Source organism: Protomyctophum bolini (genome assembly GCF_963924005.1).
Source record: "Protomyctophum bolini genome assembly, chromosome: 2".
Classification (NCBI taxonomy): Eukaryota; Metazoa; Chordata; class Actinopteri; order Myctophiformes; family Myctophidae; genus Protomyctophum; species Protomyctophum bolini.
This window is the reverse complement of record NC_137863.1, coordinates 12,931,560-12,954,592: the sequence shown is the minus strand read 5'-3', so window position 1 is coordinate 12,954,592 and position 23,033 is coordinate 12,931,560. Positions and strand designations below refer to the sequence as shown.

The 23,033-nt window shown below is 40.7% G+C and overlaps 4 protein-coding genes across 4 annotated transcripts; 2 read left to right on the top strand and 2 right to left on the bottom strand.

Annotated features, from left to right (window-relative positions):
* The first annotated feature begins 1,232 nt into the window (after window positions 1-1,232).
* On the top strand, window positions 1,233-11,745 carry serinc3 (serine incorporator 3). Its single transcript, XM_080793474.1, has 10 exons — window positions 1,233-1,443; window positions 4,679-4,840; window positions 5,283-5,476; window positions 6,002-6,081; window positions 6,241-6,378; window positions 6,998-7,167; window positions 7,443-7,533; window positions 7,932-8,133; window positions 8,659-8,889; window positions 10,471-11,745. Exons 1-10 carry the CDS (start codon window positions 1,405-1,407, stop codon window positions 10,607-10,609), a joined length of 1,446 nt encoding a protein of 481 aa, XP_080649600.1. The 5' UTR covers window positions 1,233-1,404; the 3' UTR covers window positions 10,610-11,745.
* An 817-nt stretch (window positions 11,746-12,562) lies between these two features.
* On the bottom strand, window positions 12,563-15,332 carry LOC308332975 (uncharacterized protein; the record flags this gene model as incomplete). Its single annotated transcript, XM_080789125.1, has 6 exons — window positions 12,563-12,900; window positions 13,023-13,340; window positions 13,671-13,946; window positions 14,142-14,249; window positions 14,353-14,685; window positions 15,011-15,332. 6 exons carry the CDS (start codon window positions 15,330-15,332, stop codon window positions 12,563-12,565), a joined length of 1,695 nt encoding a protein of 564 aa, XP_080645251.1.
* Window positions 15,333-16,044: 712 nt separating this feature from the next.
* Window positions 16,045-17,845, bottom strand: tp53rk (TP53 regulating kinase). Its single transcript, XM_080781089.1, has 2 exons — window positions 17,581-17,845; window positions 16,045-16,795 (listed from the first exon to the last, which is right to left on the bottom strand). The coding sequence occupies exons 1-2, from the start codon at window positions 17,819-17,821 to the stop codon at window positions 16,311-16,313; spliced, it is 726 nt and encodes a 241-aa protein (XP_080637215.1). The 5' UTR covers window positions 17,822-17,845; the 3' UTR covers window positions 16,045-16,310.
* An 872-nt stretch (window positions 17,846-18,717) lies between these two features.
* slc2a10 (solute carrier family 2 member 10) lies at window positions 18,718-22,894 on the top strand. Its single transcript, XM_080773294.1, has 6 exons — window positions 18,718-18,790; window positions 19,835-19,918; window positions 20,187-21,461; window positions 21,611-21,733; window positions 22,166-22,301; window positions 22,424-22,894. Exons 2-6 carry the CDS (start codon window positions 19,912-19,914, stop codon window positions 22,524-22,526), a joined length of 1,644 nt encoding a protein of 547 aa, XP_080629420.1. The 5' UTR covers window positions 18,718-18,790; window positions 19,835-19,911; the 3' UTR covers window positions 22,527-22,894.
* Window positions 22,895-23,033: the final 139 nt, after the last annotated feature.

The following is a 23,033-nucleotide window of genomic DNA, read 5'->3' as shown; positions in this document are numbered from 1 at the left end:
GTGTGTGTGTGTGTGTGTGTGTGTGTGTGTGTGTGTGTGTGTGTGTGTGTGTGTGTGTGTGTGTGTGTGTGTGCGCGCGTGTGTGTGTGTGTGTGTGTGTGTGTGTGTGTGTGTGTGTGTTCGCGCGCACATATAGGAGAGTATATGTGTGTAACTGGTAAATCGTTGATCTTTTTTTTTTAAGTTTAGGAAAAGCTTTCCTTGTGAGCTTCACAACCCTGATTCTGAGACCTCACATCATGTAGGCCTACAGAAGATGCTGAAATGCTGTGCTGTACTCCAGCGGGCCAACTCTTTGTAACACAAAACATTAATTTCTTTGACTCCAGTGTTCATTCTCATATTTTATGCATTTTTGTCTGAGTGTGTGATTCTGAACTGTGAAGAGCCCAACATGAATAGTTGCTGAATAGTAAATACTAAATACCATGTCACGTGTGGTGTCTGCCACTAGGTGGCAACAGTAGTTCACAAGAGGGCTCTTGAGCGCCAAAGTGAACATGTCACCACTTTTTGCCTTTGTTGAAATAATATTTATGTCTATCAGGAGTTATAGCTTCATATACTAGACTTCCGAAATGCAGTAGTAAATTAGCTCACATTTTATTTGCCATGGTGATTTGAAATGCTTTAGCAGTTTAGTATAGCCTAGCGGCCCTTAGTCGAAGTTGGTAGACCACTAGACCTGTTCACAGAGAAGATTGTAGGCCTACAGTGTGTGCACATCTCTTGCCTGTAGTTAGGCCAGGTGCTGGATAAGGCATCAAGGCAAACATCAAAGAGTTTCCATCCTCCACTACTACCACTATATTATTAGTGGCACTAGACCTAGACCTAACATAAATTATTTAATGTTTTTAAAGTATATTAAAGACAACAACAAGACATTACACAACAAGAAGTTCAAGTTATACCATAAATGTTTATTAGACCTACAACAGACTAGCACCTTGGCTTGAATAGATTCAGTTAATAAAAAATAAATCACAACAAGCTATGTATTTGAGAATTCATAATTTCATATGCTCAGAACCACATTTATCTGGCAGCTGCGTTGATCTCTAGCCAGAGCGCGTTCGGAAATACCGCACCGGAGCGCACTCGACTATTAGATTGCATTGCACAGTGCGCTCAGTGCGCTATTTCCGAACGCGCCCGTAATGACGTCATTGTACATGACGTAGGATAGATTGCGCACCACAGATTTACTCGGAACGCACTGTAGTCGCATAACGTTACGTTATCAGTGAATGTTGATATGGAGAATCAGCCTTCAAGTTCTTCAGCTGTTTGATAGTTGAAACATTTGTGTTCAACTTTAATAGCTTAACGTGTATCCAACCTGGAGGAGAGACAGAGAAAAAACACCGATTTCGTGCTTCTGCGCTCTGAAACTGGACAATTATGGGAGCTGTTTTGGGGGCCTTTTCTATCGCAAGTTGGGTAAGTTATATAATTATCGTTCATACAATTGTCAAAGAATTATAGGCTACAGAATTATACAGAATAATGTTTTGTATTATATGTAAGTATAGTTATTTTTACACTGGCACAGTCAGTGGCACATCGGGTTGTGTGATGAACGCACTGCATGCGCATTAAAGCAACAGGTAACGTAATGGCCTGAATATAGGCCTAGAATATGTCTACGCTTATCATATTTAAATCTGTACGTATCAGAGTCAGACCTATTGCATTTAGCCTGAAGCTTCTGGACTGTATTTTGGCACTGTCCACACTCCACAATATATTATATAATAATATGAATAGCCTATACTAGGCCTACTACTATATACTAATAACAACAACAACAACAACAATCAGAATAAGAATACGAATGAAACACATTATGTAGGAAAGTGCTCTGCTCACTCAATGAACATCTGAGAATGAATCCTAGGGCCCTAGGGGCGGTAACTGCATAGGATGGGGTCACCCTAGCCCAAATTTTTAGATTCTCGTAGAGGTTTTTTTCGATTCTGACGAAAAAAAACCTCTACGAGAATCTAAAAATTTGGGCTAGGGTCACCCTTTCCTTTCCTGAGTTTCCTCCATACTTCAAGACAACTAACTTTATTTTTGCTACACGCTTATTGCTTGAAAACATCTTCATCAGCAAGTGATCTTTTTACCACCAGATGGGAGGGCTTCAGTCCACCACATTGATGGTATTATTAATATCATCATGCTACACAGACACAGATAGAGAATACCACACTGGTTCTATAAGACCTTTCAACTCACTGTACCCACATGTCTTGTAAGATACATGTTGAATTGTTGTATAATAGACATAAAGTATTACAAAATCATATTGTGAAACAGCAAAGGGTTAATCAAACCATGCTGGTTAGTGGTTATCAGCTTAGTGATTAATGGGATTAACCATACATGCTTTGTTGCTTTGTCATAACAAAACACATGCCATGTTCAGAAATAGATTTAGTAAATATCATGCAAACCAAGAGAAACAACAAATACTGTTTTGGAACTATTTGATACTAATAAAAGTAGACACTTGGAAAGTAGTCAGTTCTCTATCAATGCTATGGCTAAATTGTAGCATAACGATACTATTTGCATGTGTTATAAATGGGTAAAGTGCAAGAGCTGTGGATGTAGTCATTAATGGACTACAGCCAGCTTGTGGCAGCACAGAGATAAGTTAACCTATATAACATTTATTGTCTCTCTGTCCAAGTTGATGAAATGCGGTCGCCGGTCAAGGCTCAAGGCTCACAACAGAACTTGGAAGGAAGGAATCTGCTGCTTCTCAACTAGATTTTACACCAGTTTGCTGTGGATTTAGTGCGTTTCAGCAATTCAATTACACACGCATAAAACAGAACATGGAGAAAATCAGGATTTTGTACGGGTGAAATAAAATAAACGCCACATACTCAACTCAACATTACTTAGCACTTGTATTTCTATTTAAATTAACAAGCCTGTATGACCAATGCACATCTTCCATGATGTGAAGCTATAGCCTCTTGACACAGGCAGGCCAACCATCCTGATGTAGACCTGTATAATGGTTGGTATCTGGCAGGCACATATTCGTCTGGTTCCCTGCCTGCTCTGTTGTAAGCTGACCTCACCTAAGCTGGTGTGAGCGTCTGACTGTGGTATTAACCTGTTTACAATCTTCCAGGCTGTCCCACATTCTACGCAAGGCAGTTGTCTTAAAGGTGCATTATTGCAGGAGAGAGGCCAGAATTAAGTGGATAGTAGGGAGCTCTATGCTGCCCAGAAAGTACAGTAACAATATTTCTTGGTTGAATTAGTTATTTATTTTGGTCAAAGGTCAAATCAGCTGCCCTGATTTTGTGAGATAAATATTTACTCCATGAATACATGTCCAATTAGTGAAAAATCCCAAAATACTGGCCAGTTGAAACACTTTAAAGACATTTATCAGTTTTACAGTTCCTTAGTTACTGCACTTGGGCTTTGTAGGGCAGTACAGTGAGCTGGTAATCAGGCCTTTGGGGTGACTGGATGTGCTTGAATTTAAATGTGAAGCTTATTCCAGTCTTCTCTGCGTCATCTCTAATGGGACTTTCCCTCAGTCCTGCTGACTTTCTGTTGTCAATTTATAATGATCCCTTAGACCTTCAGTCAGTCCGTATTTAATATCCAGTAGTAAGTACAAGTAGAAGACTACTCTAGCTACTGTACTGTAAGTAAGAAATAAATGGTACATTTATATAGCGCCTTTATCCAAGGCGCTTTACATAGATTGTGCTTTACATTCACCCATTCATACATGGATGGCAGAGGAAACCATTCAAGGCACCAACCAGCACATCAGGAGCAATTAGGGGTTCAGTGTCTTGCTCAAGGACACTTCGACACTAACTCTGGGGGAGCCTGGGTTCGAACTGGCAACCTTGTGGTTACCATCCAGCCACTCTACCCCTGAGCCACCGTCGCCAATCATATTTTCATTCTCTGCTCCTCACCTCATGTGTCTGTCACCGTCTGTCACTGCAGTGCTGTGGAAACAGTTGCAGCTCTGCACCTGGGTGTGGACTGTACAGTTGCAAAACACAGTTTCAGGGTTCTGTTGCAAATGGTTTTAAAGTTGCAAGTCTGTATTGTGAATGTTTGTACAGGACTGGGCTTAATTTTCTCAAATAACTATTAAATTAAGTTCCATATCGTTGCTGTTTGGCTGTCGTTGCTTCCCTACTTGATCATACCACACTAACAGCTTCAGACAAAAGCATCCAAAGTCGCAGATCCACAAGCTCGAAATTTGAGCACGTAGATCTGCTATTTTTGAATTTGAATCCTGAAAAGTAACAGTTTTGGACATATGGTTTCAGACCCGACAGCAACAATATTACAAGCACCATTATTTGAAAAAAATAGTTGAATACCTTATTTTGTTATATAAAGCAGTGTTTCTCAACCTATGTACCGCGGCACTTTACTGTGCCTTTTGATATGTCCAGGTGTGCCGCCTGATTTGTCAGAAAGTTAGTGTTACTTTCTGTCAAAATCAGGCGGCACACTAACCCTCCCCCAAAAGCAGCAATATAGCTACTGGGCGTAAAAAACGTAAATGTAAAAAAGCGACTCTTTATATTATAAAGAGTCGCTTTTTTACATTTACGTTTTTTAACGTTTACTGGTGCTCAACCGTTCTCTGTCCCATCTCTGTGTTTCCTAGGTGCCGTGTCTTTGCACTGGTGCCACATGCCTGTTGTGCAAATGTTGTCCCCACAGCCGAAACTCCACGGTGACACGAGTCATCTACGCCTTCATCCTGTTACTAGGGACCATCGTAGCCTGCATCATGCTGATACCAGGAGTGGAGCAGCAGCTCAAAAGGGTATGTTGAACTTGAAACACAGCACACCACTCGCTGGTTGACAGCTTGTTTGTGGAGGTGTAACGACGAGTGTTGATTTAAATCAAAGGGTAATTCACAAAGACACACTGTGTAACCTGTCGCATTAAGACAATCCATTCTCACAATCCCTTCCACAGGAGACCGCTTAGCTTCACCATGGTGACTAATTTAATATGTTTATTTTATATTTATACTTTTGTCACATAACTGCGTCTGTTAGAGAGACACTCCGTTACCTTAGAGAGAACTCACATATTACTTAAAAAGACCATATTTAGGTAACTGGTTTACGAAGGGACGAATGGAGCTGTCAATCACACTTGAATCCTGGTATGTATTGGATAATTAATTTTTACATGTCAATTTTATTTGTAGAATTAGCCTTATATCTTTGATAAGTTGTATCTGTGATACACCATAGATTCCAGGTTTCTGTGAAGACGGAGCAGACTCCTCCATCCCTGGTCTCCAAGCCGATGTCAACTGTGAGATGATCGTGGGTTACAAAGCTGTGTACCGGGTGTGCTTTGGCATGAGCATGTGCTTCTTGGCATTTGCCATTTCCATGATCAAAGTAAAAAACACTAGGGACCCACGTGCTGCCTTCCATAATGGGTAAGCAATTCAACAACAGCTGAGATCATCATCATTGTTGTGACACAATGGAAAAAAGAAAAGAAAAGGATGTCACTCAATTGCTTTACCTTTATGAATGCAACCAGCATCATGTTTGTTTTTGTGTCAGAGTTTGGAAGCGCTCGTTTTCAATAACGCAACGTCCTGCACGCAGGACTGTTGAGTGATATCTCATGAGTGCTTCCAAACTCCAATGCTCCATGCTGCTCAATGTTTTGCCACTCAGTCTAGATGAGGGGGAAAGTGATGCATGTACATACTGTACTATGACTGCCTGAACTATTATGATTCACCTTTCATACTGTACCAAGGAGGCTTGCTCTCTAGAGATTAATCAAAACTAATCTATTTAATCAATTATGAAAAAAATATTTTTGCCCGACACCGACTCTCAAGGTGAGAGTCTGACCTAAATAGTTTGAACTCTAAAGCTCAGAGATAATAATCACTGATATTATTAATAATAACAAGAAATAGTATTCATTAGGTTGTCTCTTTCACCAGGTTTTGGTTCTTTAAGATTGCTGCCATGGTGGCAGTGACTGTTGGTGCCTTTTATATTCCTGAGGGGCCTTTCACTCACAGTAAGATTTTTTCTTTTATTCTTTTTTTGTGACCAAATAATTACATTCCCTTTTCAACTAGTACTTGTATAGAGGGTATGCGCATGCATAAAGTGAGTAGCAAATCGAGTGACAAAGCGATGTATTCAGTGTTTTCCTTACCCTTGTGTGTATTTGCAGCATGGTTCGCGGTGGGCACCTCTGGGGCATTCTGCTTCATTCTGATCCAGCTGGTCTTGCTGGTGGACTTTGCCCACTCATGGAATGAATCTTGGGTAGAGAGAATGGAAACGGAAAATGCCAGAGGCTGGTACGCAGGTCAGTCACCCACAGTTTATCTCACCAGAGAAATGGACAGATAACTGTACTTAACCATATGAACCCTATAGCATACATACTGTAATACTTCCCTATGCATCATGCACCGTTTGGCCAAAGCCTAGAGACTGAGCTCTCAAGTATCATGTGAGATTGTCACATATCCTCAGAATAAATGTACAGGTTTAAGGTAAAGAATCTGAAAAAGTACCCTTTAAATCAGTGGTCTCAATGTTTGGGTCCTTGAAGGGGTTCCCCAGAAATAAATGTTAATATAACGTAAAATAATATTTGGCTATTGGAAAACTATTTGAAAGCTTGTAGATCTGCAATTTGTTTTAAAGTCTTGAAAGAAATGTGGAAAATGTGGAATGTTTGTGAAAATATTTTAACACGAATCATGTTGTGTGTCCGCAGCCTCATACATATCTGTTTTGGGTGTCCTTGACGTGGAACATTTGAGAACCACTAAATAATGGAAATTTCACCAGATTGTTAATTTATACTTTCTTTCCGATACTGAGCCTACTTGTATTGAACTGGTGTATACTGCTGTAGATATGAAACCAATTTGAATTTATTTGCAAAATGTTTACCTAGCTCTGTCCTCTGTTTGTAGCATTGCTGGCAGTGACGGTCCTCGGCTACTTTGCATCGTGTGTTACCATTGTGCTGTTGTTCATCTTCTACACTCAGCCTCAGGGCTGCCTCATCAATAAGTTCTTCATCAGCTTCAATATGCTGCTATGCATCGTGGCCTCTGTAATCTCCATAATGCCTAAAGTACAGGTACTGCACAGAAACTGCTAGTGTAATGTTATTGCTTTCTTTCTTGAATTCAAATATCTTTACTTGGTTGATTAAAGTGTTAGTAGGGCTGCATAATATATATAGACAAATGATCACGATCTTGTTATTGTGTCTACTAACTAAACTAGTATACCATGAAATATTATTTTTAAATTTATGTTTCTTTTACTGAAACATTCTCTGAAGGTTTAGAATGGTAGATATGGTGGGAATGCCTCTAATGTTTTGTTTTGTTTGTTTCTGTGCATGTGTAGGAATCTCAGCCACGATCAGGACTGTTGCAGTCCTCCATCATGACCCTGTACACCATGTATCTGACCTGGTCTGCTATGACCAATGAGCCTGGTGAGAAACTTTAAGCTCTGTTTGAACAATTGGAGAATCCACTAGCTTCATACAAGAACGATGAACAAAATAGTTTATGTGCTAGCTGCCTAGCTCCATCGTTTTTGTTATTTCCATAAGAGAAAGAGAAGAAGGGGGGCAAGGGGAAGAGAGGGAGAGAGAGAGATCAATAAAAACAAACAAATTAGGCATTTCATACCTATAATATTGATGGCAGACATCTTCGACTTAAACACCATATTATATGGCACAATTCATCATGAGTATATGATGAATAGACAATGTCGTGGTGTTGGTATATTTGTATGAAATTGCATAGTAATATTATATACATACAAATGTGTGAGCAAAAAAATTAAAAGAAAACTACCTTCCTCTACCCAACGACTCCACTCCAGATCGGAAATGCAACCCCAGCCTGCTAAGTATCATCCATCAGATTGCCATCCCTACACTGGCCCCTCTGGAGATTGAGAACCAGACGGCCGTGGTGATCCTCGACGATACAGACGAGCCGATCAACTCCCCGCATCTCCCGTGGTGGGACGCCCAGAGCATTGTGGGGCTGGCCATCTTTGTGCTCTGCATCCTGTACTCCAGGTACTGTAGGATCACTCCTATTGGATGGGATGGATTAGTACACTGGTTACAAAACACTGTGTCTGCCCCTTCATTTTGTGTTTCCTTCATTTTGTTTTAAAATATTATTTCAAAAAACATTCCCAAAAAAAAGTTAAACTTTTCAGTCATTTACTGAAGATAATAAAAAAATCTAAGAAATGTAAGGAAATAGTGAACATATTTTCACTAGTTTGGGTCCTGGGCAAATTTCTCTTTGGGTCTTGAGCTAAAAAGTTTGGGAACCACTAGATTAGTACATCAACTCTAAATTGCTTGGAAAGGTAGATGTGGCCTAATGGTCCTTGAAAATATAAAAATACAAATTGTTTCACGATGAAAGATTCTCTTCAACCTGACATAATCTGATACAAGGGTTAATGTGTCAATGAATAAATACTTATTTTTCTTCTTTTCACATGACTAATTTGAAGTGTTTTACATGCAATGAACAGTTAAGTTTCTAATGTCATGGAAAACAAATACTAATTCAATCTTCTCCTGCAGCATCCGTTCATCCAACACCAGCCAAGTGAATAAGTTGACCATGGCCTCCAAAGACTCAGGCAGCCTGGCCGAGAGCAGCTGTAGTACCACAGACTTGTGTGAAGATGTTCGGGGTCCCAGGCGGGTGGAGGACAATGAGAGAGACATGGTCCAGTATAGTTACTCCTTCTTCCATTTCATGTTGTTCCTGGCCTCTCTCTACATCATGATGACTCTCACCAACTGGTACAGGTTGGTATATTCTCCCCCATCAACAGCAGACTTTAGACAGTGAGGGTTTGGCCTGTTTTCTATTAAACAAGTTGGGGTCTAATGACGAAGTGGCTTCTTGTAGTTCATGTTGGTTGACAGCATGTAGACTCATATTGACAGCTTGGCTCTGAAAGAGGCTAGCAGAAGATGCAAGCCTTGGGCATTACTGCACTTAACTTCTCCTAGTAGATACTGAAATTATAGTGTAAAATAGTTGTAGGTTAAAGTAGTTAAAGGTACTGTGCTAACTTTTTTCACTGATCGCTCAAGTGGTTTGTTCACAACCGGACAGTCGGACAGAAAAGACAGATACAAACACAAATAGACCCTCTTAGACAGCTACCCATCTTTCAGAGCCATGCCGTAAAAGAATAGTGTAAAGACTAGAGTTGAGGTTTGCCTTTGCACTACAATGAACAAAAGGGAGATTATAGTAGGGATGCTCAGCCATGTGGGAGCACTCAAATGACCAGCAGAGATTGTAATAAATCTTACTCCCAGACTTTATTCCAGTGGTTCTCAAACATTCTCATGTGAAGGATAGTCAAGACAGAAGCAATACTGTATGAAGAAACAAAATACACTACAGATACAAGATCTTTTTCATTCAATTAAATAAGAGGCTGGATTATCTTTATGGCTTTAGAGTAGACCAAGTGGCCTCTGTATCTACTCTTGCCACATTTATTCTGGAAGTGGATATTTAAAACTGATTTTGATGGCATATCAACTAATTTTGCTGTCGACCCTGTGGAATCATTTCAATGACCCCTGGGTGTCCCTGGACCCCACTTTGAGAACCACTGCTTTATTCCATTGCAGGACTGAAGCTTCAAAATCACATGACGCCTCCTTTAGTCTGAAGAAGTCCCATGACGCTGTCAAGAACGCCTTCAGTCTTAACAAGGCACATGACTTTTTTGGTCTGAGATCTTTGGTCAGAGAAAGAGCTATTGACAAAGAGAGCTATTACATTTACGCTGTAAACGAAGAATATTCATAATATTCAATCATTTATTACCAAAAACAACTTACAGTTGATTATAAATGTGTTTAGGTGTGCTCTGAGATAACAATTACAAGAATAATTCAGAATTAACGCTCGTCATTGGGTGACTGATATTTTCAAAAACGACTACTGTATAGTTCCAAACATTGAGTCCTCATATTGGTGTGTAGAGATTAACACATGCGATACATGAACCACGTGGTTGCATCGCAGCAAGAAGTAGTAAGTGTTGTAAGTCTCTCTTTCAATAGGCCTGGTCTGAAGAATACGTCATGTGTTACAAATGTCAGTCCTGCAATGGAATAAAACCTGAGCGTACGATTTATTACTGTCTCCGCTTAATCAATTATTGAAAGTTTGTATTTGTTCAGTTGTAATATACAGTGCATATAGAATCACACCTTATTTTAACACAACATAGAAAAACAGTACCACAATACAATTTATTACATTAAAAAATAAAATAATAACCACCGTCTTGACATTTACCAGTATTTTTCTGTTTTTCGCTACAGTTCACTAATCACCTTTCTGTTTTTGGCGCTTGACAGCCCTGATGCAGACTACAGTGCCATTTCCAGTAAGTGGCCAGCAGTGTGGGTCAAGATCACATCCAGCTGGGTATGTTTGGCCCTGTACATCTGGACCCTGGTGGCCCCTATGCTTCTCACCAACCGCGATTTCAGCTGAACAGCGCTCAGCCCCCCGTCTGTCATCCACACACCTGGTTCTTTACTTTTCACGTAACATATTGCCTATATTTGAATGTTGTAGATGTCGATTCTCGATTGGTTGGTGGCAACATTGGTGATGTAATAATGCCCGATATATAATTTACTTTGTCGTATGACAGTGTCATGCGCTGAAAATAGCGGATCTGCATGTTCACAATGCGTCGCAGATGCAATGCGCTGTCAGTTTGTACAACAGCTATTTTCAGTACTTATTACAAAGTATAAATTAAGCATTAGACATTAAGTGTAGTAATTTCACCCAGATATAGCATTTGATGGACATCCAGTGTTGAAAGCAGAAACAACCCTCCTTGTTACAAATACATTCCAGTTATAATATGAACCCATTATATGAAAGTCCAAAGTCAAATAGGACCATTTTTGTTACCATACTCGGTCTCAACAACCTACAGTTATTTGCTTACTCCACCAGAGCACAGTACTATTGCAATTATATTTAATACTCCAGTCATGCACTTGCTTTGTCACAAATAGCTTTATTCAGAGTCATTGTATTTTCATACATTGTTATTACAAAATGTGTACATAAAGCCAATGAGGCTCTGTGAAGTGGGCTTTCACACATCTTTGAAATTCCATTATTTCAAAGTATCTCTTTATTGTAAAGGGAAAAAAGGCAGCGATCCGAGCATCTCATACCTGCCCTGATGAAGACTCCTGTGAGTCGAAACATGTTGGCCGTTTTAAACTTTTCTAACTCAAGTACCTTGACTTTTATCCACCCTCTCCTCATTTTTACCTTTTTGAGTGCTCGGATCGCCGCCTTTTTTTTCCTCTTTCTAGTATTTCAGCCCCATGGATCTTTGTAGCACCAGTTCACTTTATATTTTACTTTTATTGCACCTCCATCGAGCACCTGGTTGACTCTCTCTTTGTCGCTCTATCTCTTTATTGTATTGCTTAAGTTTAATTTATTTGTTGTAATAGTATCTTGATAGTTTGCTGCTATGCCTTCCAATGCCTTATATACAGTATCTGTAAATTATTGAGAGCAGTGTTAAATACACAAATGTGGTAATCCAGTTTTTGTTTGAAACTACATTCCTGACATAATGATTCACAATCAACTTAAGCCTCTGCCAAGTTTGAGATTTTCTATTATTTGTATTTAATGTAATTATTTCGGCCTCTGTGGCCTTCGTCAGGTATACTGACCAGTACCAGTATACCTGACGAAATGTTGTGTTTGTTTACCTCTTAGGTAAATAAATTATTTTTGGGAGCATTCAAAATGGTGTGCAGACTTCCTCCTTCTTTCATTTATCTCTTTTGTTCGAGCACCTGTTTGCTTGGATGTGTGTGCACCTCATGACCACTATAAAATAAATCATGGAGACTGAAATAAGTAGCATACAAAAACAATATACTATAGTGCAAATATGTAATTAATTGGGATATATTTAGGCTTCCAAAAATCATGATAATTAATTGATTAATTGACACCTAACTCAATGTTTGAGGCTTTTGATTCATAAATCAATGCTATTGAACACCCGTTATGTCTGTGTGTTGGGTAAAAAAATATTGATCCAATAAAAACCTTCGGACAAAACCTCTTAACTCCATCGTAGCTAATTCCACCAGGCCGAGGTCGTGCTGAAACAGCTTCTTAATACGGCACAGTTGAGAAGCAGTTAAACTATTAGTCTGGTGTCAGTGGTTCATGGCCATTTATAGCATGTCTCCATAAATGGAGCATGTCACGAGGCGTGATGTCACAAGGCGCGAGTTTAATATTGATGAGGACATCAGGGATCTCCATATATGGGCATAACAGGGATTGTAGGCGTGACGTCACGAGGCGTAATGGACCGACCCAACGACTGATGGGTTTTTCAAGTTTTCATAGTAATCTGCAACCTTCATGTGTCCGTTCATAACCATCCTATTATCCCAATCCAGTGGTTATCATGTCTAGATGTGTCATTGTGAAGGCCCTCTCCTCAGCCTCCTTCTGAGCACTGTGGACCACCTGGCAGCTGAACTGAGAGCCCTGGTCCTCCCTGTTCGGGGCCAACTTTAGGAAGCTCCACATGGTATACAGGCCATTGATGTTGAGACTGGGAGGCGTATTGAAGGCACTTGTGAGAATCTCTCCATTCTTGGACCAAGTAATGGAAACATCTTTGGGACAGAAGTCTTTGATGCAGAGGTTGAGTGTGCACTCTTCACCCAGAAGAGGGCACAAGGGCTCACAGTTGACAAACATCACATTTGGAGGGGTTCCTGTTGAATACAGAAGTGAGCCACATTCACATTGTAGATGGAACTAACACTAGTCTACAAGTAATTAAACAGTATAATTTACCTATAAGTGACATAGTAGTATCTAGCTAATGGTCAAATACCTTGGGTATTGATATGATACCAAGCATCTTTGTATCCTGGTTTGGGGAAACTGGAGTGGTACACACGACAACTGTAGACAGCCATCTCATCCTCTCTAGCCATGACCAGTTGAATCTTACTCCACACACTGTAGAGGGCCTCATGGTCTGAGAAAGGCCCAAAGTTAGTGACGGTGCAAACTGGCTCCCCGTCATTCCTGAACCACTCCAGGCGAATGTCCCCGGGATAAAACCTCTCCACCCGACAGCACAGTACCAGCAGCCTCTGAACCTTAGGGATTTGCGGGATGCTGGAGATCTGTAGAAAGTCTGGGACCACTGGAGTAGAGTGTGAATGGGATCAAATGAAATCTACATTTTATTTGTTAAATGCTCTGTAAATGTACAGCATGTTAACAATGCTTGGTATAATTATGACCTCCTGCTTACAGATTATAGTTGTTTTTAGGTTATCCATTACTTCCCAAGCTTGTAATAGAAAATGACCAGAGTTTCATACCAAACAATGCCCATTCAGTTCATTGACACTAACTGTGGAAATGTTTAATGTTTTACCTTTTGTACTGACAGTGGTTTCTCTAGTGATGTTTTTGGCCCTGTGTTTCACCACACACCGGTATGTAGTTTGATCATCACTGACAGTCAAACAGACAGTCAGGATGGACACATGATCATGTCTACTCTCTGACTGAAGGACCGCCTGGTCACTCAGATCCTCACTGACCAACATAGGATATGATTCTAACTGGTTGTTTTGGACCAGGATAAAGTCTGCATTGGCTGCCACTTTGTACCATTTCACTTTGAGCTCTCTCAGTCGAACCCTTCTGATGGTACATTTAAGCTCCATTGGCACCTTGGTGTAGATGATGCTCGGTGCGATGATGTCAGAGACGCAGGGTGGACCTATGAAGGCAGGCATGACTGCATGTGAGCACACATTATACAAGTGCACCTGCAATGTATACACAGTAAAATGTCACTGTTCATTTATTAATTTGTAACTGAGAATGTAACCAACAATACACACTGTTACAGTATGTGTTTAGTGTTACTGTATGTACCAATGCCATTATGTACTGTGTGTAGTTGATGCAGCGTCATGAAGTTGACACATACCTGTGCAGATAAGCCGTGTCCCACCGATAACAGAGAGAATCATCAATAAACTCACAACACTGGTAACGGCTATCAGTGTAACAGGATTGTAATGTGGCTCCCTTGAAGCTGCAGAAGAAAGGTGAAAGCATATGATGATAAAGATAATGACTATTATTGCAATTATATTGCAATTAACTGTAACGTTGAAAACAATATTTTGAAACCCAACCTTGTACTGTCAGCATAACACCTTTGCTGTAAAGATCCCTGTAGGTTTTGTGTTTGATTTGGCAGAAGATGTGGGTTTCTCTGCGATCCACTGCAGAAGAATGCACAGTGATGCTACTGCGAATGCTGTAGGTGCCGTCTGGGTTAAGAATGGCCATTTCTGTGCAGACATGGAAGCCTGAGTCGGTGCCTGCAGGGACTGTCAGAGGGCCTTTCTGTATCTGCCATGTCACTTCAAGTTTCTCTGGGTAAAAATCTGTGACGTCACACAATAGAGTCTTTTCCTCTCCCATTGTCACTACTGCTTTTTCTGGGAGTGACACTGAAGGTTGGGCTGTGAACAAAAACAGTGCAGTCTATTCTGAGTAAAAAGAAAGAGCTATATAAATATTTAACATACTGCTTAGTGCTATTTAAAACACACACACACACACACACACACACACACACACACACACACACACACACACACACACTACAGTACAGAGTACACTTTGTAGTACTGTGCCTTGTTGTTTTTCAGCCATTTAAATATTTTAGCGTGCTATACAGTGTACAAAATAGTTTAATTTATCATTCCTTCATGTTACTAAAACAAGAGCTAATCTGGGCACTTTTCAAAACTCAGTGAACTCAAAGATAAAAATGATTTTGTTTACCCAACACTTCCAGCTGAATGGTTTCTGTGTGGACCACTGGTGTTATGATTCTGCAGGTGTAAATACCTTCACCGCCAACAGTCACATTACGCAGCTGGAGAGATGCGTTGCTTTGTAGCAGTCCCATTTTGTCCACCAGACAGCCTGTACAGTTCGCATGTGCACCCTCATCCTCAAAAGTGTACACTATATGCTTGTGTAAGTGCTTATCGACCATGTTCCATTCAACTGTCAGAGTGCTCAACTTCACAAGCTTGAACAATTTGTCAAACAGGCAGCTTAGAGTCACATCAGTCCCTGTTAAGACACTTACTGTCCCCATTGTGTCAACCGGAGAACCTACAGTATAACACCAAATACAAATAGATTATTCTGTAGTGCTGTGCAATAGGCCTTGCATACATTTGAATGGAAAAGCATGTATAAAACAGGATTGCATATACAGGAAATATTTTCGTTAAACCTTGACAGTACTATGAAGAGAGATGCAAAATAACCTGCATATTTGTTCTGCACAAATGTTATCAGCATTTCAACTAATGACGCCAAATACTGTAGCTATCACCGGTAATGGAACTCTGTCCTCGCAAACAACATTTTAATATAAAAACGAATCATTGAATAAATTTGTTGTTGGTTATTCTTACCTTTTAAGTGCAAAACAACAGCTATTACTTGTATTATAATTGTTATGGTTTTCCGTTGTTCCATTGGAATTCTGGTATGTTTTTCAGTGCATGTTGAAGAGATTGTGAAAGTAAACTTTGACACACACAAGTCAGCTAATTCATTCCGCACAACTTCAGGCTCATAAAACATCACGTGAGTCGAATGCTCCATTCAACACTCAGAATAGGATATGATATGACGCACATAATTTATGTGCAAAGTTAGTATACTAAAGTCAAAGTAAATAAATACCAACAGCAACATAGTCATACTGTAACTGTTAGAAATAATTGCTATTTAATTGTATTTATTTCAAATCATATGTGCTATTCCATTTTGATTAATGAACAAATATACAGACACGGTCAACGAGACAATGGTCATTTATTTGTTACACTGGCTGACTCACAGACAAAAACCTTGTATCTTTCATCAGGTCATGTACACAACAGGAGTTTCCTAAATGTAATCCCTGTGTGAGAACAATGCAGACTTAATTTAATCTATATTTAGAAAAGGAGCAGGAAAATAATTGATGCTGAATGCTCTGCTACCAACCAACCATGACGGCACCATCCATGATTACATCAAATAAAAAGGAAACTGTCTGTGTATACTTCAGTGTGTGTTCTCAGCCCACCATGGACCTTTTCCTTCCTCTCAACCTGACCTCGTCAAGTTTTTTGATGACAGCTTGAGACTTCTTGGACGAGGCCGTGTAGCTCTTCAGTAGCTTCTCAAACAGAGTCTCGGTGTTGGGATGGGTGCTTAGGAAGGCCTTCTCTAGCACATATAAATCTACCCCCTTGTCCTCCGGCAGGGCAGAGATGTAACTCAGGCCAAAGTCTATGAGCACCAGGTCAATCCCTTGGCTCTTCTCCACGCTGCTCCTCAGCAGCAAGTTGGAGGTGGTGAGGTCTCCGTGGATGACATCCTCGTCGTGCATTTTGGCCAGGACCTGGCCAATCCTGTTGGCCAACTGCTCCAGGTCCTGCTCTGGCTGGGACTGTTGGATGGAAGCAATGTGGTCTCTGACCGTAGTGGACCCCACTATTTCTTCCAAGAAGATGCTGTGTGTGGTGTAATCCACAAAGTAAACAACTGGTACAGGAATACCTGCAGAATAAGATAAATGTAATGAGTTAAGGAGCCCTTTTAGCTCTGGAATGGCTGATATTCCCTCCATTGCATGTACAGCAGCCATAGAACACCATTTTTGGGAGGGATTCATCTCAGTACGGTAGAGGTACCATTCTAATTAACTACTTGGGTCTCTATTAAATAATAAACTATCTCCATTCTCCACATTCTCTTTACCAGTCCCGACAGGATTACATTCACGGGAGCAATAAGTAAAACATCGCATTATGTATCAATATCATGATGGGAAGTGGGAAACTGGGAACACAGATTGACAAATCGCATGACATCACATGTGATTTAAGCGACTAAAGCGAGTGTACATGCATGCACCTGTATAACATGTTGCCTATATAACGATGCAATGTGACATTGCTCTGCCTCTGTTTACTTAATGCTGTACTTAATGCCCTCCAACTGTATATACTTTCCACCTGATTTAACTGTACCATTTAACTGTTTTTATTTTTGACACTTGCTTTGGCAATGTAAACGTGTGTTTTCTCATGCCAATAAAGCTCATTTGAATTGAATTGAATTGCATGCAGCATGGCCATGTGGTGCACTGCCCACTACATGTCCCAAAGACTCTGCTAGTCTGCTAGCCCTGGTCGACCAGGGCTACTGCCTACTGGTCTGCTTGCCTGTCTCCCCAAAGCAACATAAACTTGATTACGATTAGTACGAACAAAAATACATTTTAATTAAGAAGTCAAGTCAAGTCAAGAAGACGCACATGCAGTACAGGTTCAGTACTATACCTGCTTTTCGGCACCTCAGTATGGAGCGCACCTCCTGCACAGTCCTCCGGTGTGTCAGCTTCTCGTCCAGAAGGGCATGTCTGTACTTTTTCCGGAACCTCTCTTTCACAATAGTCGGCTTGCCCAGAAATGTGGCCCGGTACACACGCGCTTCAGCTCCCTGTTTTAACAAATCTATTTGACTACGGAACTCGGGAAACTTACCCTGAAAAGGAGTATCATCGCATTTCTCCTGCGCCATGTTTGTGTTGTGTTCGTCTTCTTCGACTTCGAGTTCCATGGTTCTCTCTACCCTGGCCGCTACTTGTTCAGGTTACTGCCACTCACTGTTGTGGAGGAGAATTACACGTCCGTGCAAAAAAGGGTTTTATTTTATTTGCAAATATGTATGGCAAATATACTGTGTGGACCTGCGTCGTGGAGGAAACGTCACATGATCACATCTACGTCACGTCGTCATAGTTCTGATCTGTTATCAACAATATGACGTCATAGATCATAGTACTGCCGTGACGTGACGTCGTTATACTCTGGTCTGGACCCCATATTTGGAGTGGACATGGCAGCATGGCTAAACACTGAGGGGGGGGGCTAGAATCCTAGGCTTCTTTTACATTACTATTACAGTTATAACATTTGATTTACAATGCACTGCATTTAATTGTTACCTAAACATTGTGGACACCAATGTTAACAAAATAAGGAATGCTTTGGCAAATGGTCGGAAATAATAATTAGTTTACCCGTAGCAGTTAGAAAAGTGAAATCGAAGTCCTGTGTAAATTAAATATTATGTGATGAAGAAAATATGTTGCTCAGAACATTCACAATTTCACACGGGCATGTGTTAACATTTAACAATGACACTAATATATTTAGGCTTCCTTCTAAATTCGATTCAGTTCAAACGTTAATCGCGGATAGAACCAACTCAACGAAGGAAGAAACAATACACTTACACTATTAATTTAACTATTATGTTAATAGCTGCGTGAAAAGGTTGTAGCCTATGGTCAGGTTATTTGTTTTGTTCTCATCCTTCTTTGAAGTGGAGGAATGTGTCGGCCTCTGGCGTCAAACTTGGAAAACTTTCATGCAATTTGAGACGCTCTTTGCCACGTAGCTTCCAACTTCCTGATGGAATGAGCCAGTAGTTCATGTTGTTCATGATTAGAGCATCTTCATCAGGCAGCAGGATGTATGGTGACTGGTGAGTAGCCTAAATTATGTCAAATCCGTATCAATGTCGTGCAACGTAATAGCGCGTTAGTTCTCAGTTAATTGACATGAGACCTCTATGCATGAGACCCAATAATACCACGATGGAGGAAAAATAAATGCCATTTCTCCATGGTTTTCTCCCGTTTTACATTTTTGTTCCTCTTGTTTTCGTGTCCGGGTGTCCTGTGACCTGTGACTGTCTGCTGCGCTCGAGTCACTTGGATAACGGGATTATTATAGTTTTAAAGTCGTGACAGACGTGACTCGTGAGTCGTGAGCGAAACTTTTCTAATTGTTTTTGACCGATGGAGGAGGTGGTGATAACTGATGACTATTCGGATTTCGGACAGTTAAAAAAGGAGGAAAGGTAACGGAAAATGGATATGCACCGATGCACGGCTATACGCTTTCCTTGAATAATTCATAGTAGTTTATAGCCCAAATAGTTTTCCAAACTATATGCCAATGGGATATAGCCTACGTATGTGTTATAGATCTTATAAGAAAGGGTGGGCTAGTTTTATCTAATAGCCTATACATAAAATCCCTGTAATAGATATGTTGTGCAGAATTGCAGATGGAGATTGTTCATGTACTGAATGTTTACTCAGCCATATGTGTATTAATTCCAGCAAGTGCTCTTTTTCTGTTCTGTAATATTAATTGAGTAACCTATGGCTATGCCTTAATTTGTATATTGCCTTCTGCAAATTACAAAATCTACAGCCAAGCTCAACTGGTCATCATCATCATGTGGTTGTAATCTTCTACATTAAGCATATTTCCATAAAGTAAAAACTGTGTGTGATCTATGATCTTCTGCACTGCTACACAAAGCAGTGGGTTTTGTTGAGCCGATCTGAAGTGGTCTCCCTAATGAAATCATGGCAATCAACAAGAGAGTTGTCATGGCTACTAGGGGCTGCAATGAGCTCTTGTGCTGCCCTGTTTAATCTGAGAGACAGCAGGACACGACACTGGGCATCTCATGCAGATTGGATTATATATTTTATTCTGTTAATTTGTTTTACAGGGACTGTTTGGTAAGAATCTTGATTGGATGTCCATGCATTCTCATTTGAAATGTGAATTGTTGGAAGAGGGGCTATAATGCTGGGTAAGTTATCTTAAAATACATTTTAAAACCCTACAAATATTTTTCCTATTTCTATCATGATGTCCTGATTGAGGGCCGATATTTGGCACTTGAAACAAGCACAATAATTGTTATACTGACTGTACCATGTTTATGCAAATCAAACAACCATTACTATCCGCAGTTAAACAACTGTTTGATGTGTGTTTGTGTGTGTATTCAGTTTTCAGTCTTAATGTAATTATTTTCTTCTGGTCTTTTAAACTTCAAATCATATCCTCTTCCCTAGGTTGCTCCGTCCTGTTACTCGCCAGTGTGGTGTCCACACTAGGTGGCATCGTATTCGGCTATGAACTGGGTATCATCTCGGGCGCACTGCTCCAGCTCCAGGCTGAGTTCAGGCTCTCGTGTGTCCAGCAGGAGGCTTTGGTCAGTGCCTTGCTGGTGGGAGCCTTACTGGCTTCTGTGGTGGGTGGCTGCTTGATCGACCAGCATGGCAGAAGGAACTCCATTCTCCTCAGTAATGTGTTGATCTTGGCTGGAAGCGTGATGCTGCTCAGAAGTTCTTACCTGACGCTGGTGGTGGGCCGTATCATTGTGGGGTTCGCTATGTGCATATCCTCCATGGCCTGCTGTATCTTTGTATCTGAGCTGGTCACTGCCAACCGCAGGGGCTTGTTAGTAACTCTGTATGAAGCTGGAATCACTGTGGGCATCCTGGCAGCTTATGCAATGAACTATGTCCTCTCTGATACGAATGGAGGCTGGAAGTATATGTTTGGATTAGCCATAATACCTACTTTGGTTCAGTTTGTGTCTATATTGTTTCTTCCATCCAGCAATGAAGACACCTCCAGCCATAGAGATTGTGGTCAGACTGAGAGGGGCTTAATGGGCCCAAGTGGAAATCAAGACTTGGACGATACAGAGCCCAATGTCAACAGACTTTACAAAAATAAAGAGTACAGCATTATGTATCTCTTCCAACGTAGAGACAACATGAGGACTCGAACTGTTATTGGGCTTGGACTGGTTATGTTTCAGCAGTTCACAGGGCAGCCAAATGTTCTCTTTTATGCCTGCACAATCTTTAAATCTGTGGGATTCCAGAGCAGTGCCTCAGCGGTATTGGCGTCTGTGGGCCTGGGGGCAGTGAAAGTGATTGCCACTGTGGTCAGCATGATGTTAGCTGACCGGGTGGGGAGGAGAGCATTGCTCCTTGGCGGATGCTCTGTGATGTCCGTAGGCTTAATAACTATTGGACTTCTCAGCGGACGCTCGGTGCTCAGCGCAGAGAAACCCTGTGATTCTCAGGACTTAATCGGAAACGCAACCTTGCCACCTTTGATTCTTGACAATCAGACTGTATTTGACGATGAGAGTCATATACTCTTTTATGAGACAGGATTAAGGGAGGAAAAGGACAATGGCATTAAACAAATTGGAGCTGCCAGCACTGACCCTGTGGCTCTTCCGCCAGCTGGCCATGGCCGAGTAGAAAACTGGATCATTCTCATCTGTATGATGGCTGTTGTCAGCGCCTTCTCCATTGGATTTGGACCAAGTGTGTATTGTGCCTTAACATTTCTCATGAATACAAATAGAATAACACATGGTCTATTTACAAGTGGCACTGGTTACTACCGTTTGTTTATTGCACAGTGAATGACTGGACTTAAAATATATCACATTATCATTTTTGTCTTTCACCAGTGACCTGGCTTGTGCTGAGTGAGATATTTCCTGCTGGTGTGAGGGGAAGAGCATTTGCATTCATCAACTGCTTTAACTGGGCTGCTAACCTCATAGTCACATTCTCTTTCTTGAATGTCATTGGTGAGTTGACTGACTTTTTTCTGTCCTCATATCTCATGTCTTTTGTCTCCCTTTCTTTTTGTACTAATATTGTGCCAGGATCTTTTGCTGTATATTACAAATAAACTGAACTTTGATTTGTTTACGTGCACCAAATGGTTTATATGGTCTGCATTTCTATAGTGTGTTTATACATTTAAGCACTTAAAAATGTGCGTTACATTCCGTGGAGTTAACAATTTAAGGTACAAACTTTGGGAGCAGTGAGGGTTTCTTTGTCTTGCACTGAACACTGACACAAATGCCAGGAATCTAACCAGTTCCCACTTCCCAGATGGTCATTCTACCTCCTGAACCACTGCCGCCTCTATTTGTTACATTGCAGAATCAACTGATAACTTCAAATGGTGACAGGTCAAAGTCAAATTACGTCAACTTTGTTTTTCTTGACAGATTCCATTGGCCTGTCAGGTACCTTCCTTTTGTATGGGCTGACAGGTTTGGTTTCCATCGTGTTCTTTTATTTACTTCTCCCAGAGACCAAGGGCAAGTCCCTGGAGGAAATAGACCAGGAACTCAGTTTAAATAGGTAAGACATTACATGACATTACATTACATGCTACGCTACGCCTACGACAGAAATCTGGTTGTTCAAGCCATCTTCTATCTATCTAACGCATCATGTATGTTCTCCTCTGTTTGCAATTGCAGGATACAATCCAGTGAAAAATGCTGTGGTTTCATTAGCAGGAAAATCACATCTGTCAAATACCAGAGAGTACACAGTCAGGCAAGCAGCTCAGGGCTAAGATAGCCATCCTGCAGAACAACTTGACTGACCTCAAATCCCCACGAGGCAAAGCCTAAACATAGAAGATATATGATGCCCGAAGGACAGAACTTGGGAGATATACAGGTATTAAGAACTTAATACATATGAACCTACATGGAGTGACTTGTTCAGCTGACGACTGAACTATACCCAACTGCTATGTCATTTGTGGTAGCAGGGAGATGCACTGAGTATGTGAAAGTGAGCTTCAGTCTTTTAAATAGACTGCATCGTCATCCCATTTGGATTATGTACAGTACATGGATGGTGTATAAACATGAGCATGCCACAATGCTCCATTTGCTTTGTATGACTCGTTTTCTTTGCACTCTAAAATGTATTGCCTGTCGATTAAATAGTTTGTGCTACTTACTCCTCCTTTATTCCTAAAGAGATTTAATTTATTTGATCTTTGCATTTTTCTGAACCTTGTACTAACCAGCAGAGGTTTATGGAGGGGCATTCTCCCTTTACATAATACCAGGTTTC

What these genes read in the sequence shown, in the direction of transcription:
- serinc3 (XM_080793474.1), top strand. Translation starts at nt 1,405, where the DNA reads ATGGGAGCTGTTTTGGGGGCCTTTTCTATCGCAAGTTGG. An exon ending in TGCCAGAGGCTGGTACGCAG is followed by an intron (nt 6,379 to 6,997) that starts GTCAGTCACCCA and finishes CTCTGTTTGTAG; the next exon opens with CATTGCTGGCAGTGACGGTC. An exon ending in CCATAATGCCTAAAGTACAG is followed by an intron (nt 7,168 to 7,442) that starts GTACTGCACAGA and finishes GTGCATGTGTAG; the next exon opens with GAATCTCAGCCACGATCAGG.
- tp53rk (XM_080781089.1), bottom strand. Translation starts at nt 17,821, where the DNA reads ATGGCGCAGGAGAAATGCGATGATACTCCTTTTCAGGGTAAGTTTCCC. An exon ending in ACTGAGGTGCCGAAAAGCAG is followed by an intron (nt 16,796 to 17,580) that starts GTATAGTACTGA and finishes CTTATTCTGCAG; the next exon opens with GTATTCCTGTACCAGTTGTT.
- slc2a10 (XM_080773294.1), top strand. An exon ending in CTCTTTCTTGAATGTCATTG is followed by an intron (nt 21,734 to 22,165) that starts GTGAGTTGACTG and finishes TTTTCTTGACAG; the next exon opens with ATTCCATTGGCCTGTCAGGT. An exon ending in CAGGAACTCAGTTTAAATAG is followed by an intron (nt 22,302 to 22,423) that starts GTAAGACATTAC and finishes TTGCAATTGCAG; the next exon opens with GATACAATCCAGTGAAAAAT.